Consider the following 15,596-nt stretch of genomic DNA (forward strand, 5'->3'; position numbering starts at 1 on the left):
TTAACGTTAGCCCTCGTCGGAAATCACTTCTAATGCCGGAAGCTCTCGTCGGAAATCGCCTCAATAGAGATCTCACTTCTCACAAAACGCAAAGTGATTTTGTCTCGAGTCACCCCTATTTATAGGAGAGATGACGCAATGTACACCTCGGAAAACCAAACGGCGCATTAATGCGCCACGTGTCGCTCATCCTATGGGGACCGACGGCACGCGAGGCACGGAAGTCGGCGCCAGATGTCTCTTCACACGTCAACTCGACACGACCTTCGACTTCCCGGCGTCACCTGAATGAACAAGGACGAAAGGGCCAAAGTTGAGCCCTCCACTAGTGGGCTACAGAACGGTAGGACAACATTTCTGCCGAAGACAATTTCAAGTCCCCTTCCGAGAACTCTCAAAAGAGAACTTGGGGGACTCCTGTTTATACCCAAATGAACAGCCAATAAGCATCGGACACGTGGACTAATTTTATAGCTATGGAAGCCTTTGGCATCTAGCTACAGTTCGTTCCTATCAATTGCACGATTAGGGCAACTCCACTGCAAGGGGCACATGGCAGTCCCACAATTGGAGTCCACAGTCCCACATCGAAATTCTAAACAATTTGCACACCTCTCAAGGCCTATAAAAGAGGACAACCATCCCAACTAGGAGGTAATCAATCAAAACTTACAGCATACTGCCTATTGATCTGTAGTTCAATCTTACTAAACCCGTACTTACTTAAGCATCGGAGAGCCTTCGGCCGGTACCACACCGGTGCCCTAGGTCTTACCGAGCGTTTGTTATTTTGCAGATCCAACGCCCTACCGAGACCCGTAGCATACCGAAGGCATAACATTACTAAGTTACGCGGGAAAATGCCGAACCATTTTTCTGTGTCAACAGAACCACCTTGGGTATTGTCAATTTTGTATGGTTCATAAAGTTTAAAGCTTGGCAAGGATTGGGTTTTACTAGTTCTTGGAGTTCTTTATCTAGTTTCAGCTTTTTTTTATAAATTCTAGTTTCCCCAATTCCCCCTACCCCGCAAAACCCAGAATCAAGCACCTCCCCGATTTCTTCTCCCACATTCTGATTTCTTCTTCCCCCATATCCCAAGCACCAACCACCACCCACACAGATCCATACCCCGTCCTCAGTAACCCACACTTGCAGAAACCAGAATCCCCTCCCCACCCCCATTTATTTCTCCCCCATTCGAGCTCTTTGAAGAACCAAAGAAAAAAATTAATTAATTTTTAATTCAACAATGAAGTATATGCCTAACATGGTACTTCTTTAAAAGACATTTGGATGAAAATTGTCAAAAGCTAACGGCAAGGGTGAAGTTGGCGAATAAATTTAATACAATGGCTAAATTGGCTGAAAAATTAATTCATGGTAGAGATTTCGACAAGCATGATAGTTCAAGGGGGTATTCAACCGTTTACCCTCTTTTAATGTGCATTTAAACTCAACACATTACAAGAATTAATAATCCTTCTTCTTCTTTTTTGTTTGAAGTTTTTTACTTCTATTCTTGCACAAAAAATAAAAAGCATAAGACTGAATCACCCCTCCCTCTTCCCCTTCGTAGGACACCACTGATCGAGGCGGTCATTCATACATAGACAATTAAATAAAGAGGGTAATTGAGTAAATTTGGTTAAACAAATATCCAAAGAAGATTCATATTCCAATAAAATTCTTTTTTAATCAAATAAAACTTTCTTTCTCTTTCCCATGATTATTTTCATCTAATTCCTACTAATTTATTCATCTCTTTTAAGATGTAACAAAAATTGTACTAAGATATTTTTCCCCTCTTAGATGAAAACACCAAGTACGATTAGCACAAAATCGAAGATCACACAACCAATGTATCTCTGAAACAACATGGTTTGTGCTTGTTAGATCAAGTAGCAGCAGTGCCGGTAGCACAAGCAAGAGGCTGTGCCACACGATTAATTGTCGGCTTGACATTAGAACACACAGAGGTAATAGGGCCTTTGTCTCCAATGTACTTGAGATCAATGTCACTCAATTCCACATTCTCACATGGCAGGCCTGGGGCGCATGCAAGCTTCACAGCAACTGGGTCGGTACAGGTGCCCTTGATGTTCTTGAAGCTAACATTGCTGATCTTAACTTTGGAAGGAACCTACACAAAACCATTCATTAATTGATTAATTTAAATCCTTTTAAAGATTAAGTAAATGATGACTTGATTAACAAGGAACATATATATGATGTTAATAAATTGTTATAGATAGATACCCCTTTTTTGCATTCGTTCCACGGGCAGTACTCTTGGTCAATGAGGATAGGGTTACCAACATTAACCATGGTAATATCCTCAAAGTGAATATCCGAGGCAGTGCCATCTTTTGGGGAAGCAGGCCATGTTTTGATCCTCACACCATTCGTTGTATTAGTCAAGGTGCATTTCTTAATATTGATGCCGGACACGGGTTCTTCCTCTGGGTACCTTCCAAGGCTCCCGATGGCTATGCCGTGGCCTGGCCCGCAAGTAACGTTGGTCACGGTGAGGTCCTTGGTACCGTCACCGATCGAAATACAATCATCCCCAGTTCCAATGGTTGTGTCAATGATGTCGATCCCAGTTGAACGACCGATGTGAATTCCATCTGTGTTCATGCTTTCCTTAGGTGCTGAGATGGTAAATCCGTTGATTTCAACCTTCTCGCACTTCTGAAGATTGACGTGGAAATTTTTGCTATCTTTTGAAGTTACGTCCAAAATTTTGGAATTGGTGAGAAAGTGGAACCTCAAATTCTGCATATATTGAGAAAATCAATCAAACACAAATATGTTTATATTGTCAGGCCGTGAATCTGGATTACGTATCATCAAGTCAAGAATTGATCAATGAGCAAGATTTCGCAAATGCTCCTATGTGACATGGGTAGATTTTCAAGTATATAAAACAACATGGTAGGATTAAATTATCTTACAATGTGTTTAGATTTGCATTGTCTATTTTTGTTGCAATCATTGTTTTTCCAAGACAGTGCTCCTTGGCCATCAAAAGTTCCACCACCTGACAAGGTGAGCCCGTCGACGTGGTCAAAACCAATCCAAGTGTCGTCCTTCGGGAGCTGGCTGCCATCTGCTGGAGCCTGCAATGTTCCTTGGAGTTGAAACTCAATAGCAGCCTTGCAAGGACCTTTAAAAGTTGTTCCTACAAACTTGAATGTTCCCTTTGGAACAACAATTTTACTTGGTGCTGTTGATGCACATGCATCTGTCCAAGCCTTCTCTAAAGCCTAATTAATATTACGCAAATTTAAAACTGTTAATGATTTAGTTTGGCAAACAATTGTAGAAACAAATTCTAATCAGAACTGAATATGAATACAAATGTTTTTGTTACCTGGGTAATATCAGAGTCTGGCTTTCCACCATATTTTGCACTTGTCACATCTAAGGCAGCAGATTGAGCTTTAGCTGTGGATGCTAACAACAAGAACACAAACATTGGCAAGACATTTTTCAGTTTCAAACCCATCTTGAGACTGTTATTTCCTTTATGTTTGGAGTATGATGAAACTCCATTGCTTTCAGCCCAATTTATACTCCCATCGGAAAGCTCATCACCGTTAATATTTATTTGGCCAATTAAGAAGTTGAATGTAGGTCAACCATCCTATAATTAGTAATTAATTAAGCTTCTCAGCTTTAGAACATGAATTACCTACAATGGCTCTTGGCTCATTTTCCAATTTGGGCAAAAGATTTTTTCTTCCAAGACTACGTCAGGTTAGAAAGAAAAGATTTATGACATGGATGACTTATAAACCAAAAGTACTAAACCTGTTATAATCCAATTTGGTGCAAAGATTAACAAAAAAATACTCACACAAAATTGATTTTTCATAAACCAAAAATTGTTTCCGAACGCACTAATCAAACTAATAAATTCTTGACCATAATTTGTAACAAAGTAGTCGTGACAAGAGAAATAACTGTTGGATATTCGCTTTATATTCACATTGAAAAGTGAAGGGACCTGGCCTGGGTTTATAAGAAGTAAGTGAGGGCCTTATCTAAGGCATGCTTTACCAAGAGTTGAGACCCAATTGGGGATGTTTCGTCTTATATTCCTACTATAAGAATGTGAAGGTAAAAAGTCTCATATTGGAAAGTTGACACAGCAAGGGCTTATAAGGAGTTGGGCTACTCCTCATTGCCAATTGGTTTTGGGGTGGAACCTCAACTTCCTTCATAGTATCAGAGCGGGTTAGCCCACATGTGAAAGCACAACGACCACACGTGCTCCGCGTCACCCATATGTTGTCCACGTGTTAGGCTTGAAAATTCGCCACATGTGCGAGGGGTGTGTGTGAATGTAAAGTTAAAAAGTCTCACATTGGGGCACGTGTAGGATCTGTTGCTCAAATTAAAGCCAAGAGGTCATATCTCTTATATAGCAAGGCACGCATTGGGCTCAACGGCCTCTGCTACTTCTCCAATTGGTTTTTGGGTGAACCCATTACGAGAGAGAGAATGCTATTGATGCAGGAGCATAGGAGTGGAACAAGATAGATATTTATCATTTAATTAGTTATTTCATGATATATTGTTATTTTCTTATTTAGGTAGTTTTATGATATTTTTATTATTTATGTGTGATTTTATAATTAATTAGCTTACTTTTGGACCAAGCAGTCTTGGTGCCCAAGTCTTGTAAAGCCTATAAATAAGGCTATTGTAATAGTTGTAGATAATTGAATATTGATGATTAATGAAATAGTTTATTTGTGGCATAGATTTGCTACGATATATGTGAGTTTGTACTAGTCCTAGATTTCAGTGCTCGTGTATGTGGTTGGTGACCTGTGTCCTGATCCCGATCCCCATCAGCTATTGAGGGTTGATTGTGGTTATGTCAAGTTTGAGATTTCAAATAATGGAACAGAAGGAGCCTTGTTTGGTGGATCAAGTAAATGGTGATGTTGAGAATGATTAACAGTGAGTAAGTTTTACATCTCTCTACTGTTTCTTTCCCATGAATAACAATAGTACATTAATCTAAATCCTGTTTGGGCCAAAAATTGACACACCCAGCCCAGCGAAAAGATGGAAGCCCAAAAAATCAGAAGAGTCCAGCCCAAGGCTCATCAGAGCAATCTGGGCCTCACAGGCCCAATATAATAGGAAGAAGGAGCCCAGAAATAGGAACAATCCCACGTGACATCTCTGGGATAAAGAAAGTCAGCAATGGCGAAGTCAGCAATGGCAACTGTCATAGAAGAAGTGATTGAAGGGTTCATGACATCAAATTGATTCTGAAAAACAAGATCAAATCCCTCTTATATATGTATATTCAGAGATTTTTTCTTCTGTCCTTTCAGAGAAGGTAATTCTCCCAAGGAGATAAGCAAGTTACAATCTCAGAGAGGGATAAGCAGGAAAGCAGGAGCTGTCCAGAAAAGGAATCAAACTAACCATCACGGGTAAAATATCACAAGGGGCAGCTGAAATTGGGAAAGAGATTAGGTTCCTTTTCAAGAAAATCAGGGAAGTGATTGCTTATCTGAGAGCCTATCTGCCAAAACTAAAGAAGAAGAGGAAAAAGGGGGAAATATCTTTGCCGCCCAATAAATAAACACAATCACCCTACTCCAGAGAAGAAACAGTTTACTATAAATACAAGAAGGAGTGAACAGGGGAAAGGACAACCAAAAAATCAATCAAAAACAAAAACTCACTTGATCTCAAAAAACCTTCAAAACACTGAAGCAACCAAAGCTCATTGAGCCAAGACACCAACACAAACACACAAAAACCTCAACAAATTTCACAGTGCAAGTCTCTAGCCCACTGAAGTCCTCGAGAACAGCCACTTCGCCCTTTCGGACTAAAGAAGCCGCATTCGCCCACTCGAAGCTTCACAAAAGCTTAAGGTACATTGAAGCTCTGCCAGAATCAACCTTTGGTATCGATTTATAGTTGAAGCTTAGCAATCAGAGTTGTCAACGGTCCGATCCAGACATTCCGGCCCAAAGCGTCTCAGTCCGGCCGGGCATTTCCCGAGCAGTAACCTTCCATCTCGGCGAAATGGAGTTCCAACTGTATCTTCATCTCTCTAGCATGAGTATTTATTGTTATAGTTTTGTAAAAGGCGATTACGCTAAAAAGCGATTTAAATTCCATCAACCATTCTGGCCGAACAACCTCTTTATACTGAGATAAATTGTTAAAGTCCTCACCAGTCTGAGGCAAGAAAAGAACTTACTTGGGAGATATTCCTCACCCAAATTCACAATCGTTTGTTTGCAGAAATCAGTAACTTGGGGCGCAAGTTATCTATTCCAAACTAAGTCTGCTAGAATTTTTATTACTAGCAGTGGCACGCTCGCACACCAAAGAAAGCTGACTTGTTGACCAGTCTATAGTTCTCAAGGCAGTGGGGAACTTTGCCCTTCCATCACAGGAGTAAACGCAAAACGGGCAAACAAATCCATAATACATGTATACAGAAGATAACATCTATACTGTTGCATATGTGTAGTCCACCACCCACCATTCCAATTAAGCATGGAAGGGGAGCCCTGCAGATTATTTTCATCTAAATTCCTACTAATTTCTTTTAATCATCTCTTTAAGATGCAATTAAATCACCTTAAAGCTGCAGTCTTTGCACAAGCAGGTGGAAAAATTTGGCCAGTCATAGTGGGCTTGACGTTAGTACATACAGATGTGGCAGCACCATTTTTCCCATTGTATGTCAAATGGATGTCACTAATTTGCACATTCTGGCAAGGAATGCCTTTGCTGCAAGCAAGCTTCACAACAACAGGATCAGCAGAAGTGCCCCTAATGTTCTTGAAGCTCACATTGCTGATCTTAACTTTTGACAGGATTTTCGCTTGGCATTGGCCATTTGGACAGTATTCTTGGTCTATAAGAACAGGGGAGGTCTTCACATTTTCCATAATTATGTCCTCAAAGTGCAAATCTGAGGCCACACCATTTGGAGAAGCTGGCCATGTCTTGACCCTCACGCCATTTGAAGTGTTTGATATGGTGCAGTTTCTCACTGTGACTCCTGTGACAGGTTGTTCATCATGGTACCTGCCTAGGCTCCCAATGCTGATGCCATGGCCCGGCCCGCACTTCACCTTTTCAATGTTTATTTGCTGGCTTCCATCACCAAGAGAGATGCAATCATCGCCAGTTTTGATCTCTGCGCCGGTGATGTTAATGTTCGATGACCGGCCAATGTGGATTCCATCTGTGTTTAGGCTTTCACCAGGGGCAGTGATGATCACATGTTGAAGTGTCACGTTTTTGCAGTTCAAGACATTTATGTGGAACAGCTTGCTGTTCGAAGATGTTATGTTTTGAATGTGTGAATTGGTAAGCCCTGAAAATCTTATGTTCTGCGTTCAAGGAACCCAATTGAGCAAATTCTATTTGTTAGCCTCCGTTTCTAGCTCACAAGAAATTGATCCAAAAAACGCGCACTTCAAATTTAAAAAACTTACTATAGGCAGTGAGTTGCACTTTCCAGTTTTGGCACAATCATTTTTGGACCAAGCTATTGATCCTTGGCCATCAAAAGTGCCACCTCCTGAGACTGTTAACCCATCAATATTTCGGAAAACAACCCAGCCATCTTGTGACTTGAGCTTTTCTGGCTCTGCCGGAGCCTGCAGGTTCCTTCAACCCGAATGCTAACCGGTGCTTTGCAGGGCCCTTGAAACTTCACTGGACCAGCCATGTAGTTTCCTTTTGCTATCAGAACCGTGCTCGGAGTTGTGGATGCGCATGCTTCTTTCCAAGCACTATTAATAGCCTAAAATCAATAGCATATTCAAAAGGTTACTAAGATGTTAAGATATACGCCCGCATTCATAGTTTGACAACATTTACAACGTACTAAATATCTGGGAAGAGAAATATCACATTTGTATAATGTGCACAAAAGTTTTACCTGGCTATCATCTGTCTTGCCATCAGCCTTGGCTCCATACTTCTTGATATCAAAATCTGCAGCTCTGGCTTTTATGGAAAATGATATCAAGAACAAAAAAAATGTAGTTCCAAGAATAAATTTTGAACCCATGTGAGGCTTCTTTTGTATAACAACTTTGAGCTTCTAAATTCTAATAACCTTGAGTACTTTTTGAATGAAGGGTTTCGTTGTATAGTGTAGCTAAGGAAGCTGAAAACCACAAAATCTTGAACCTAATTTTATGTGGACTAAATCTTTGAGGTCCTCATGTTTTTGGTGATGATTTCTTTAACTCCTCAAATTATTCTCCAATTTTAGGTGCTATAGTTTCTTAATTTACCTGCTAACCAGGCTTTTGCACCTCTAACCTCTCACAAGTACAAATATGCATGTCTAGCTTTTTCCGAGAACCCACGTGTGTGGAAGAGCTTATTGGCCTCCAACAGGGTAAAGCTTATTAATTCATTGCTCTATTACATTTAATGCACATTAGAAAGTCTCATATCACCACGCAAATTGGATATTTTGAATGGTTATCTTGGAAAGCTCTATGGCTTGGACATTAATAAATAATATAAATGAAGGCTTTTTATCACAAAACGTTCTAGAGGTTTACGAAATTATCAGGTTGCATCCTTTATATTTTTTTTTGTCATTTATAGTCCTTAAGTTTAATACATGGGATCCGGATCCTCTGTTCTGATTTTCTCTGCCATGATCTGCTTTACTTTTCTTCTCCATGCGCCACCTCATTAAAATTTAATATAAGGAGTTTAAAAATTGACCCATCATCCTAAAACAAAAACCCAATTTATTCCTAATTAAAAAAGAGAAAGAAAAAAAAACCTAACACCCCCAACTAACGGGGATAGTTAATGTCCAAAAAGCAGCATTTTTTTTTTCTTCTTCTTCTTCTTCGCATTCCTCTCTCTTTTTTCTTCTTCTTCTTTGTTCTGTCCACTTCTCCTATTATTTTTTTTTTCTCCTTCTTGTACTAAGATTGTTGCTTTCGGTGGAGGAATTAAATTATGGGTACCTGACCAATATTAGAAAGGTAAGCCTTTTATTAATTCACGGGTTTTCATTTTCTGGGGTTTTTCTTATTCCTTTGCTATGAAGAATGAAATAGAGAGATTCATATTTATGTTGGATTTTGTTATGGCATATGGTTTGTCAAAGATGGTTTTGTTTTCAATGGATTTTCGTAGCGATGCTTATTGCTTTTTTATGGTGGATCAAGAAGGTGAAGCAAAAAGGAGGAGAGGACAGAACGTGTAGCAAGGAGGAAAAAAGAGAAGAAGGAGAAAAAGAAAAAAAAAAAACAGCTTTTTGGACGTTTATTATCTCGTTAGTTGGGTGTTAGGGTTTTTTTTCTCTGTTTTAATTAGGAGAAAATTGAATTTTTGTTTTAGGATGATGCGTCAACTTTTAAATTACTTAGATTAAATTTTAATCAAGTGGCGTATGGAGAATAAAAATCAAGCAGATCATGCAAGAAGGAATTAAATTATGGGTGGAGAAAATCATGAGGTGGCATTTGACTCACGTATCCAATGATATGATGCCACATGGATTAAATAAATAAATACATTTAAAACTTATAAATTTTTTAAAAAAACAACTCAAAAGAAAAGAAGACATATTAAAAACCTAAAAAACAAAATAACCATCATCTTCTCCATCGCATTAAACCCCAACCCCAACCAGTCTCCCCCTCCCCTCCCTCTCCCTCTCCCTCTCCCTCTCAGACCTCCAATAGCCGCACCCTATCCTCACCCACCCTCCGCACCACTGCCCCGCCCTCCTCCTTTTCTATCCCTCTTTGTCTCACTTCCCTCCTCTCTTTATTTGACAGCAACCAACCCTAAACTCTACTCCCCCTCCCCCACAACCAAACCCAGACAACCACTAAGCCCACCCAACCCACTCCGGATTTTGCCTTACTAACCACCATCTCCTCAACTCTACCAACGACTCCGAAGATGGCAGCAACAAAATAGAATCGAGTACCAGAATTTTTAGGGAATTCGCAAACAAGCAAGAATTCATGTAATTTCACCCCAATTTTGTATTATATAAATAATTACAGCGTACGATTTTGGTCTTTGGTGGTGGAGATTAGACGAGCAGTGGGTGAGGGGGAGTTCATGGCATATCAAGGTTTGGGTTGGCTGTTATGGGTGTTGATTTGGGATAGAGGGTTGGAAGGAGGCTCGATGTGGGGGTTTGGTGCAATGGAGGAGGTGGTGAATTTGTGTTTTTTTTTTTTTTGGGTTTTTTTTATTAAAGTTTTTTTAATGGTTTATAATTTGAAATTATTTTTAAAAATGTAATTTTTTTTATTTAATCTATCATATTATTGAATATATGAGACCCGCATGTATACCACATCATCAATTTAACAGATTTTTGGACGAAACCTAACGGCAAGGACTATTTGTGAACACACGTATCCTAAGGACCATAAATAACACAAAAAAACAAAAGGATGCAATCTGATAATTTCGCAAATCTCAAAGACGTTTTGTAATAAAAAGCCAATAAATGAATGGTTTGAAATTGAACCACACAAACCCCTGTATGCACAATCAATCTTTTATCACCCTTCCCCTTAAAAAGTCATTATCGACTGTCAATTTTTTTCAAAGTACAGCAAGAAAACATCAAAGTCGATAGGTATCAAAGAAGTATGAAAAGTAAAAAAAAAACCAATGTTTCATCAGGCCATCCAGTTCCAAATGCAAACCAGGTAAATAGTTAATCGACGTCTAGCTGACATTATTGCCCTTTGGTCTGTGAATATATACAAATATAAGTGCAACCTGTAATGAATTTGGGAAGCATGAGCTCTTTGACAAGATTCAAGCTTTGATTACCTTTCTGCATCGTTGCCAACTTCAAGCTCACTGCAAATGAATCTTCAATATGATGAATCCATCTCGGCACTGACTAAACAATAAATGGGTACAATGCTACTATGGTACAGGACAAATGCAACAAAATTGCTCTAGTTATCAACTCTGCTTCGTTTTTGCCTTTTCCTGTGACTAGACACCTTTCAAAATCAATGGGATGACCACCCTTCTGCAACTGCAAGCACAAGCACTTCAAATTGACGCTCTGCTTTCAATGGCCGACTTGATTGTACTGACAAAATCATCAATTGCCATGGTGCCAAGATCCCCACCAAACCTGGATCTTACTGTAACAGTGCCAGTTTCAACTTCTTTGGCACCGACAACAGCCATCAATGGGATTTTCAGCATCTCTGAATTTCTAATCAGTTTTGGCAGGCGTTCACCGTGGCAAAGTTCACCGCGAATACCATTTGCTTTCAGTTTCTTGGTTACCTCTTTGCAATAATCAAGCTGTACAAAAATTTAAACTTTTGCTTCAATGCAAAGATAATCATCTCATAGTAACAAAAAATAAAATAAAATGACTGTCTCAATTCCTAGATAATAGAAGTTAGGAACACAAGGAACATTGACTTTAACGTTTGTTTGCTTGCGTAAAGAAATTTGAATGGCCCCTTTGCACGTCATTTTAAATTGATCCATCACTTTGCAGTGTTGGAGTGTATACCCTCGTAAACAATATATTTTGAATGAATTACAAGTTTGTAATTCATGGTATGGCCAATCACTCGTGAGATAAATGAATGGATCCTATGTAAGTTCAGCCATTCAAATTTCATGGGGAAACCAAAGAGTATGTAGGTGTTGAGGGTTGAGTTTTTTGAAACATTAAATGTGCAACCTACTTTGCATACCTGAGTGTCAGTAACTGGTAAAACATGAGCTTGTACTGGTGAAAGCCATAATGGAAAATCCCCAGCATAATGCTCTATAAGGACTCCAAAGAAACGCTCCAAGGACCCAAGAACAGCTCTATGAATCATTATAGGCCGCTTCTTTTCCGAGTTTGAGTCAACATATGTTATGTCAAAACGCTGTGGTAGGTTAAAATCAACCTGCACAGTTTGTGGAACGGTAAATTTTAAATAAATAAATAAAAAAGATCAAACAATTTAAAAATAAAATAATAAAGTGGTTTTCGTCAATTTAACATATCCATGAAATATGATCAATTCAAAAAAAAAAAAAATTCTTAGAATCTCCAATGAACATTTTACAAAATGAGACAGAGAGATGGAGAGACTGCCAATTAAAAAAAAAACGCACACATTAAAATTCGCCCTGTCACAAGTTGAGGACTTGCCTGTATAGTTGAGCACTGCCACTTCCTTCCAAGAGCATCTTCAATCTTAAGATCAATCTTGGGACCATAAAAGGCACCACCACCATCATCAATTTGATAGCTCCAACCCTTATCATCCAAAGCATCTCTGAGGGCAGATGTTGCTTTCACCCATATATCATCATCTCCAACAGATTTCTCTGGCCTCGTAGAGAGATTGACTTCATATTTGCTGAAGCCAAATTGCAGTAAAAGTTCTTCGGTAAGATCTAGGACACCCCTGATTTCATCTTTAATCTGATCTTCTAGACAAAAGATGTGTGCATCATCCTGCAAAATGGTCCTGAGGTTAAACAAAATACACTTCATAGCACAGGCCAAGAGAGGGAGGGGAGATACTAACAGCATACCTGAGTAAAACCTCTTACACGAAAAAGGCCATGTAAGCTTCCAGATAACTCATATCTATATACTGTTCCCAACTCAGCAACTCGAATAGGAAAATCATGATAAGAGTGAGGCCTCCTCTTGTAAATCAAGATGTGATAGGGGCAGTTCATCGGTCGAAGTTGATAAAGTTCATCCTCAATATTCATCTGATCATACATATTCTCTTTGTAGAAATCCAGATGACCACTTATCTGCCAAAGATCTGCCTTTGCAACATGTGGAGTATACAGCAGATCATAACCACGTTCTATGTGGATCTTTTTCCACAAATCTTCTATTACATGCCTCACAATGGCACCCTTTGGATGCCAGAACACTAAACCCCCACCAGCATCATTCTGTAAAAATTCACCAACTAAAATGTTCAATGCAAGAATCCTCATACCAGATGATTGCAATTAATCGCACTGCTTAACTGTTAAACCTGTATAAACAGCATAAAGAGATTCAGTGCAATTCAATTTGAGTACCTGTATAGAAAACAGGTCAAGTACTTGACCAAGGCGCCTGTGATCTCGACGTTTAGCTTCCTCTTTGAAATGAAGATATGCCTTCAATTGATCTTCACTCTCCCATGCAGTTCCATAGATCCTCTGCAGCATGGGTTTCTTTTCATCCCCTCTCCAGTAAGCACCAGCAATAGACTCAAGTTCAACAGCTTTTCTGTTAATTTTTCCAGTATATTCAACATGAGGTCCCGCACATAGGTCCCACCATTCATTACCTATGAAGGATTTAGTATAACATAAGGGATTATGACATAAAAGACATTCTAATTTAACTAGATGCTAGTTCAAAACAAAATGCACGCAAATGTATAAACATATGTATAGTTTAATTAGCCCGAGCAACAGATTCCTCGGATAAGATCCTCATATCAGTAACTCATTTTAATGAGAACACTTGCACCACCAACATCTTTTTCCCTGAGCACACCCTGTCCTCTCTTTTTTTCTGTCACCAATTTGTCTTCCTATAAATTTCCATCTTCTGACTCTCAACACATACCACTGTGTAGGTCAAAAGAAATAGCTGATTAATTTGTTTTCTTTATTTAGTAAATCATTTATGAACAGTTCCCGCATATGAAATCATCGCCTTTGATTCTACATTGAGGCTTAAAATGGTGAAACCCTTACCAATATGATATATGGTAATGGGATCTTCCTTAATGCTATCCAAAATTTCCAATTTGTATGGTTCATTGAGAGCAGTTATTCTTCTCTGAGCTTCATCTCTTGAAACTTCTTCTCTTATAAGTGGTAAATTTCTACCAATGATGCGATCCTACAAACGACGTAAAAAGGCTAATGAATAGTTTGCAATGCTTTCATGGTTCCAAAAGTTTGGTAAAAATATAGTAACTGATACATAAATTCTGCTTACCATCTCCTTCTTGATTCTCTTCAACTCTTTGTCTGTCAAAGGCTCCATATCAAAATCATAGTAAAACCCATTTTCTATCCACGGACCAATTGTCACTTTTGCATCTGGGAAGAGCTTTTGAACAGCCATGGCCATCACGTGTGCACACTGCAGTGATGCAGATATAAGCATTTCATCCTCATAACAACGGAAAAGGCACCCTTGATACCAAATTCTCAGGACATATATGGAAAGAAATATAGTTAACACTATACATAAGACATAAAACCCAAGTATCTTCTGAAATTCCCAACTCCGGAAAAAAAAATTCCTCAGCTTATCTTACTCTTGTAGACCCATTTTTTTCAGTCCTAAACAATCAAATTACCCAAAAGTTATGGTTTTTTCCGTCCCTCTTTCTCACTTCCTCATTTTTCTATAACAAAATGGATAGAACTATTCTAGGTGACAATTAATAACATAGAAGTGGAATTTGGAAGTGGTGGTACAAAAGCATACAACTTTAAAAAGCATTACTTCCCGAGCACCTAAAAGTTCAGAAATTTCAACCTGAATGTACCTCCAAGTTCAATATGAAACAGAATGGCCCACCAAAAGAACAGCATAAACCACCAAAAACCCAATTAAAAAATATATGAAACAGAATGGCCCATCAACAGAAAAGAAGAAGAAGAAATTCAAAAGCAAAGTACAAAACCGTGTGGCGAATTCTGAGAAGGCTCTCAGAGGACTCGTTGGTTGGAAGCACGACTTTCTCTAGCTTATCAGATTTCTCCTTCTGGGTCTCCTTCAATTTGTTGTCTTGGGTCGAAACCTGAGTCTCCGTAGCCACAGCCGCCGAAGACGTGGAGACTCCATTTCTGTTCCTGTAAAGAGCAAGAGCCCTGAACTCTGTGCTGGGTGCTGAAACGCAGTGTTTAAGAGGGGAAAGGAAATGGGTGGGAAAAGAAGAAGAAGACTTTAGGAGAGGGGTTGAAAGGAAAGAAGAAGAAGTGGCCATTCTCTGAAGAATTAACATCTGGATCTTCTTTGAAAGTGAGTATGAAGATGTATACTTCAAAGGGTTGTGAGCTACGGGGAGAGTTTGAGAGTGACAGTGGCGTTTGTGACTTCGTATGTGGTGGAGGTTTGGCCAATTGGGTTTTTCTCGGACGACGCCTTGAAGGGTGAGGCACTGAGACGCTTCTGATTGGAGCCAAATCTCACCAAAAATAAAAATTAATAAAATTGGAGCCAAATTGCCAACGGGGTGGAAAAAGGCGAAGCTTGTAGGCGATAGGCGGGTCCCTTTTATTTATAATTTTTTTTATAAATAGTATAGCCGTGCGGCTGTAATAATTAAATATTATTTTAAGAGAGTATAGCCGTGCGGTTGCACTATTTAAATATAATATTAAAACATTATAGCCGCGCGGCTATACTATTTATTTCAAAAATAAAATTTAAAAGGACCCACCTAGCATTCAAATTCCAACTCCCAATTACAACTTGGTAATGTGTGTGTGAAAAACTTTCATCCCCTTATAGTTTAGCCTATAGCTTGTAAACTTGGAGTTAGATCTTTTTTTTTATACAAATCTCAATTTGTAATTAGCAA

General features: G+C 39.0%; 3 protein-coding genes and 1 long non-coding RNA gene across 4 annotated transcripts; 1 reads left to right on the top strand and 3 right to left on the bottom strand.

Moving 5' to 3' along the window:
* Window positions 1–1,659: 1,659 nt before the first annotated feature.
* On the bottom strand, window positions 1,660–3,542 carry LOC103343817 (exopolygalacturonase-like). Its single transcript, XM_008247458.3, has 4 exons — window positions 3,377–3,542; window positions 2,958–3,269; window positions 2,260–2,778; window positions 1,660–2,143 (listed from the first exon to the last, which is right to left on the bottom strand). The coding sequence occupies exons 1-4, from the start codon at window positions 3,509–3,511 to the stop codon at window positions 1,898–1,900; spliced, it is 1,212 nt and encodes a 403-aa protein (XP_008245680.1). The 5' UTR covers window positions 3,512–3,542; the 3' UTR covers window positions 1,660–1,897.
* Window positions 3,543–6,202: 2,660 nt separating this feature from the next.
* Window positions 6,203–8,131, bottom strand: LOC103343818 (exopolygalacturonase-like). Its single transcript, XM_008247459.3, is given in 4 exon segments — window positions 6,203–7,388; window positions 7,494–7,663; window positions 7,666–7,804; window positions 7,943–8,131. Coding segments are annotated over 4 exon segments (1,206 nt in total). The 5' UTR covers window positions 8,075–8,131; the 3' UTR covers window positions 6,203–6,623.
* Window positions 8,132–8,864: 733 nt separating this feature from the next.
* LOC148918227 (uncharacterized) lies at window positions 8,865–10,342 on the top strand. Its single transcript, XR_016126012.1, has 2 exons — window positions 8,865–9,017; window positions 9,207–10,342. It is a non-coding gene; the product is annotated as an uncharacterized LOC148918227 (long non-coding RNA).
* A 371-nt stretch (window positions 10,343–10,713) lies between these two features.
* On the bottom strand, window positions 10,714–15,227 carry EMB2761 (threonyl-tRNA synthetase, putative / threonine-tRNA ligase). Its single transcript, XM_008231644.3, has 8 exons — window positions 14,697–15,227; window positions 14,000–14,146; window positions 13,753–13,900; window positions 13,084–13,337; window positions 12,574–12,951; window positions 12,185–12,493; window positions 11,736–11,936; window positions 10,714–11,331 (listed from the first exon to the last, which is right to left on the bottom strand). The coding sequence occupies exons 1-8, from the start codon at window positions 15,015–15,017 to the stop codon at window positions 11,071–11,073; spliced, it is 2,019 nt and encodes a 672-aa protein (XP_008229866.2). The 5' UTR covers window positions 15,018–15,227; the 3' UTR covers window positions 10,714–11,070.
* Window positions 15,228–15,596: the final 369 nt, after the last annotated feature.

The sequence above is a fragment of the Prunus mume genome, linkage group LG4 (assembly GCF_029339155.1).
Source record: "Prunus mume cultivar Tortuosa linkage group LG4, ASM2933915v1, whole genome shotgun sequence".
NCBI lineage: Eukaryota > Viridiplantae > Streptophyta > Magnoliopsida > Rosales > Rosaceae > Prunus > Prunus mume.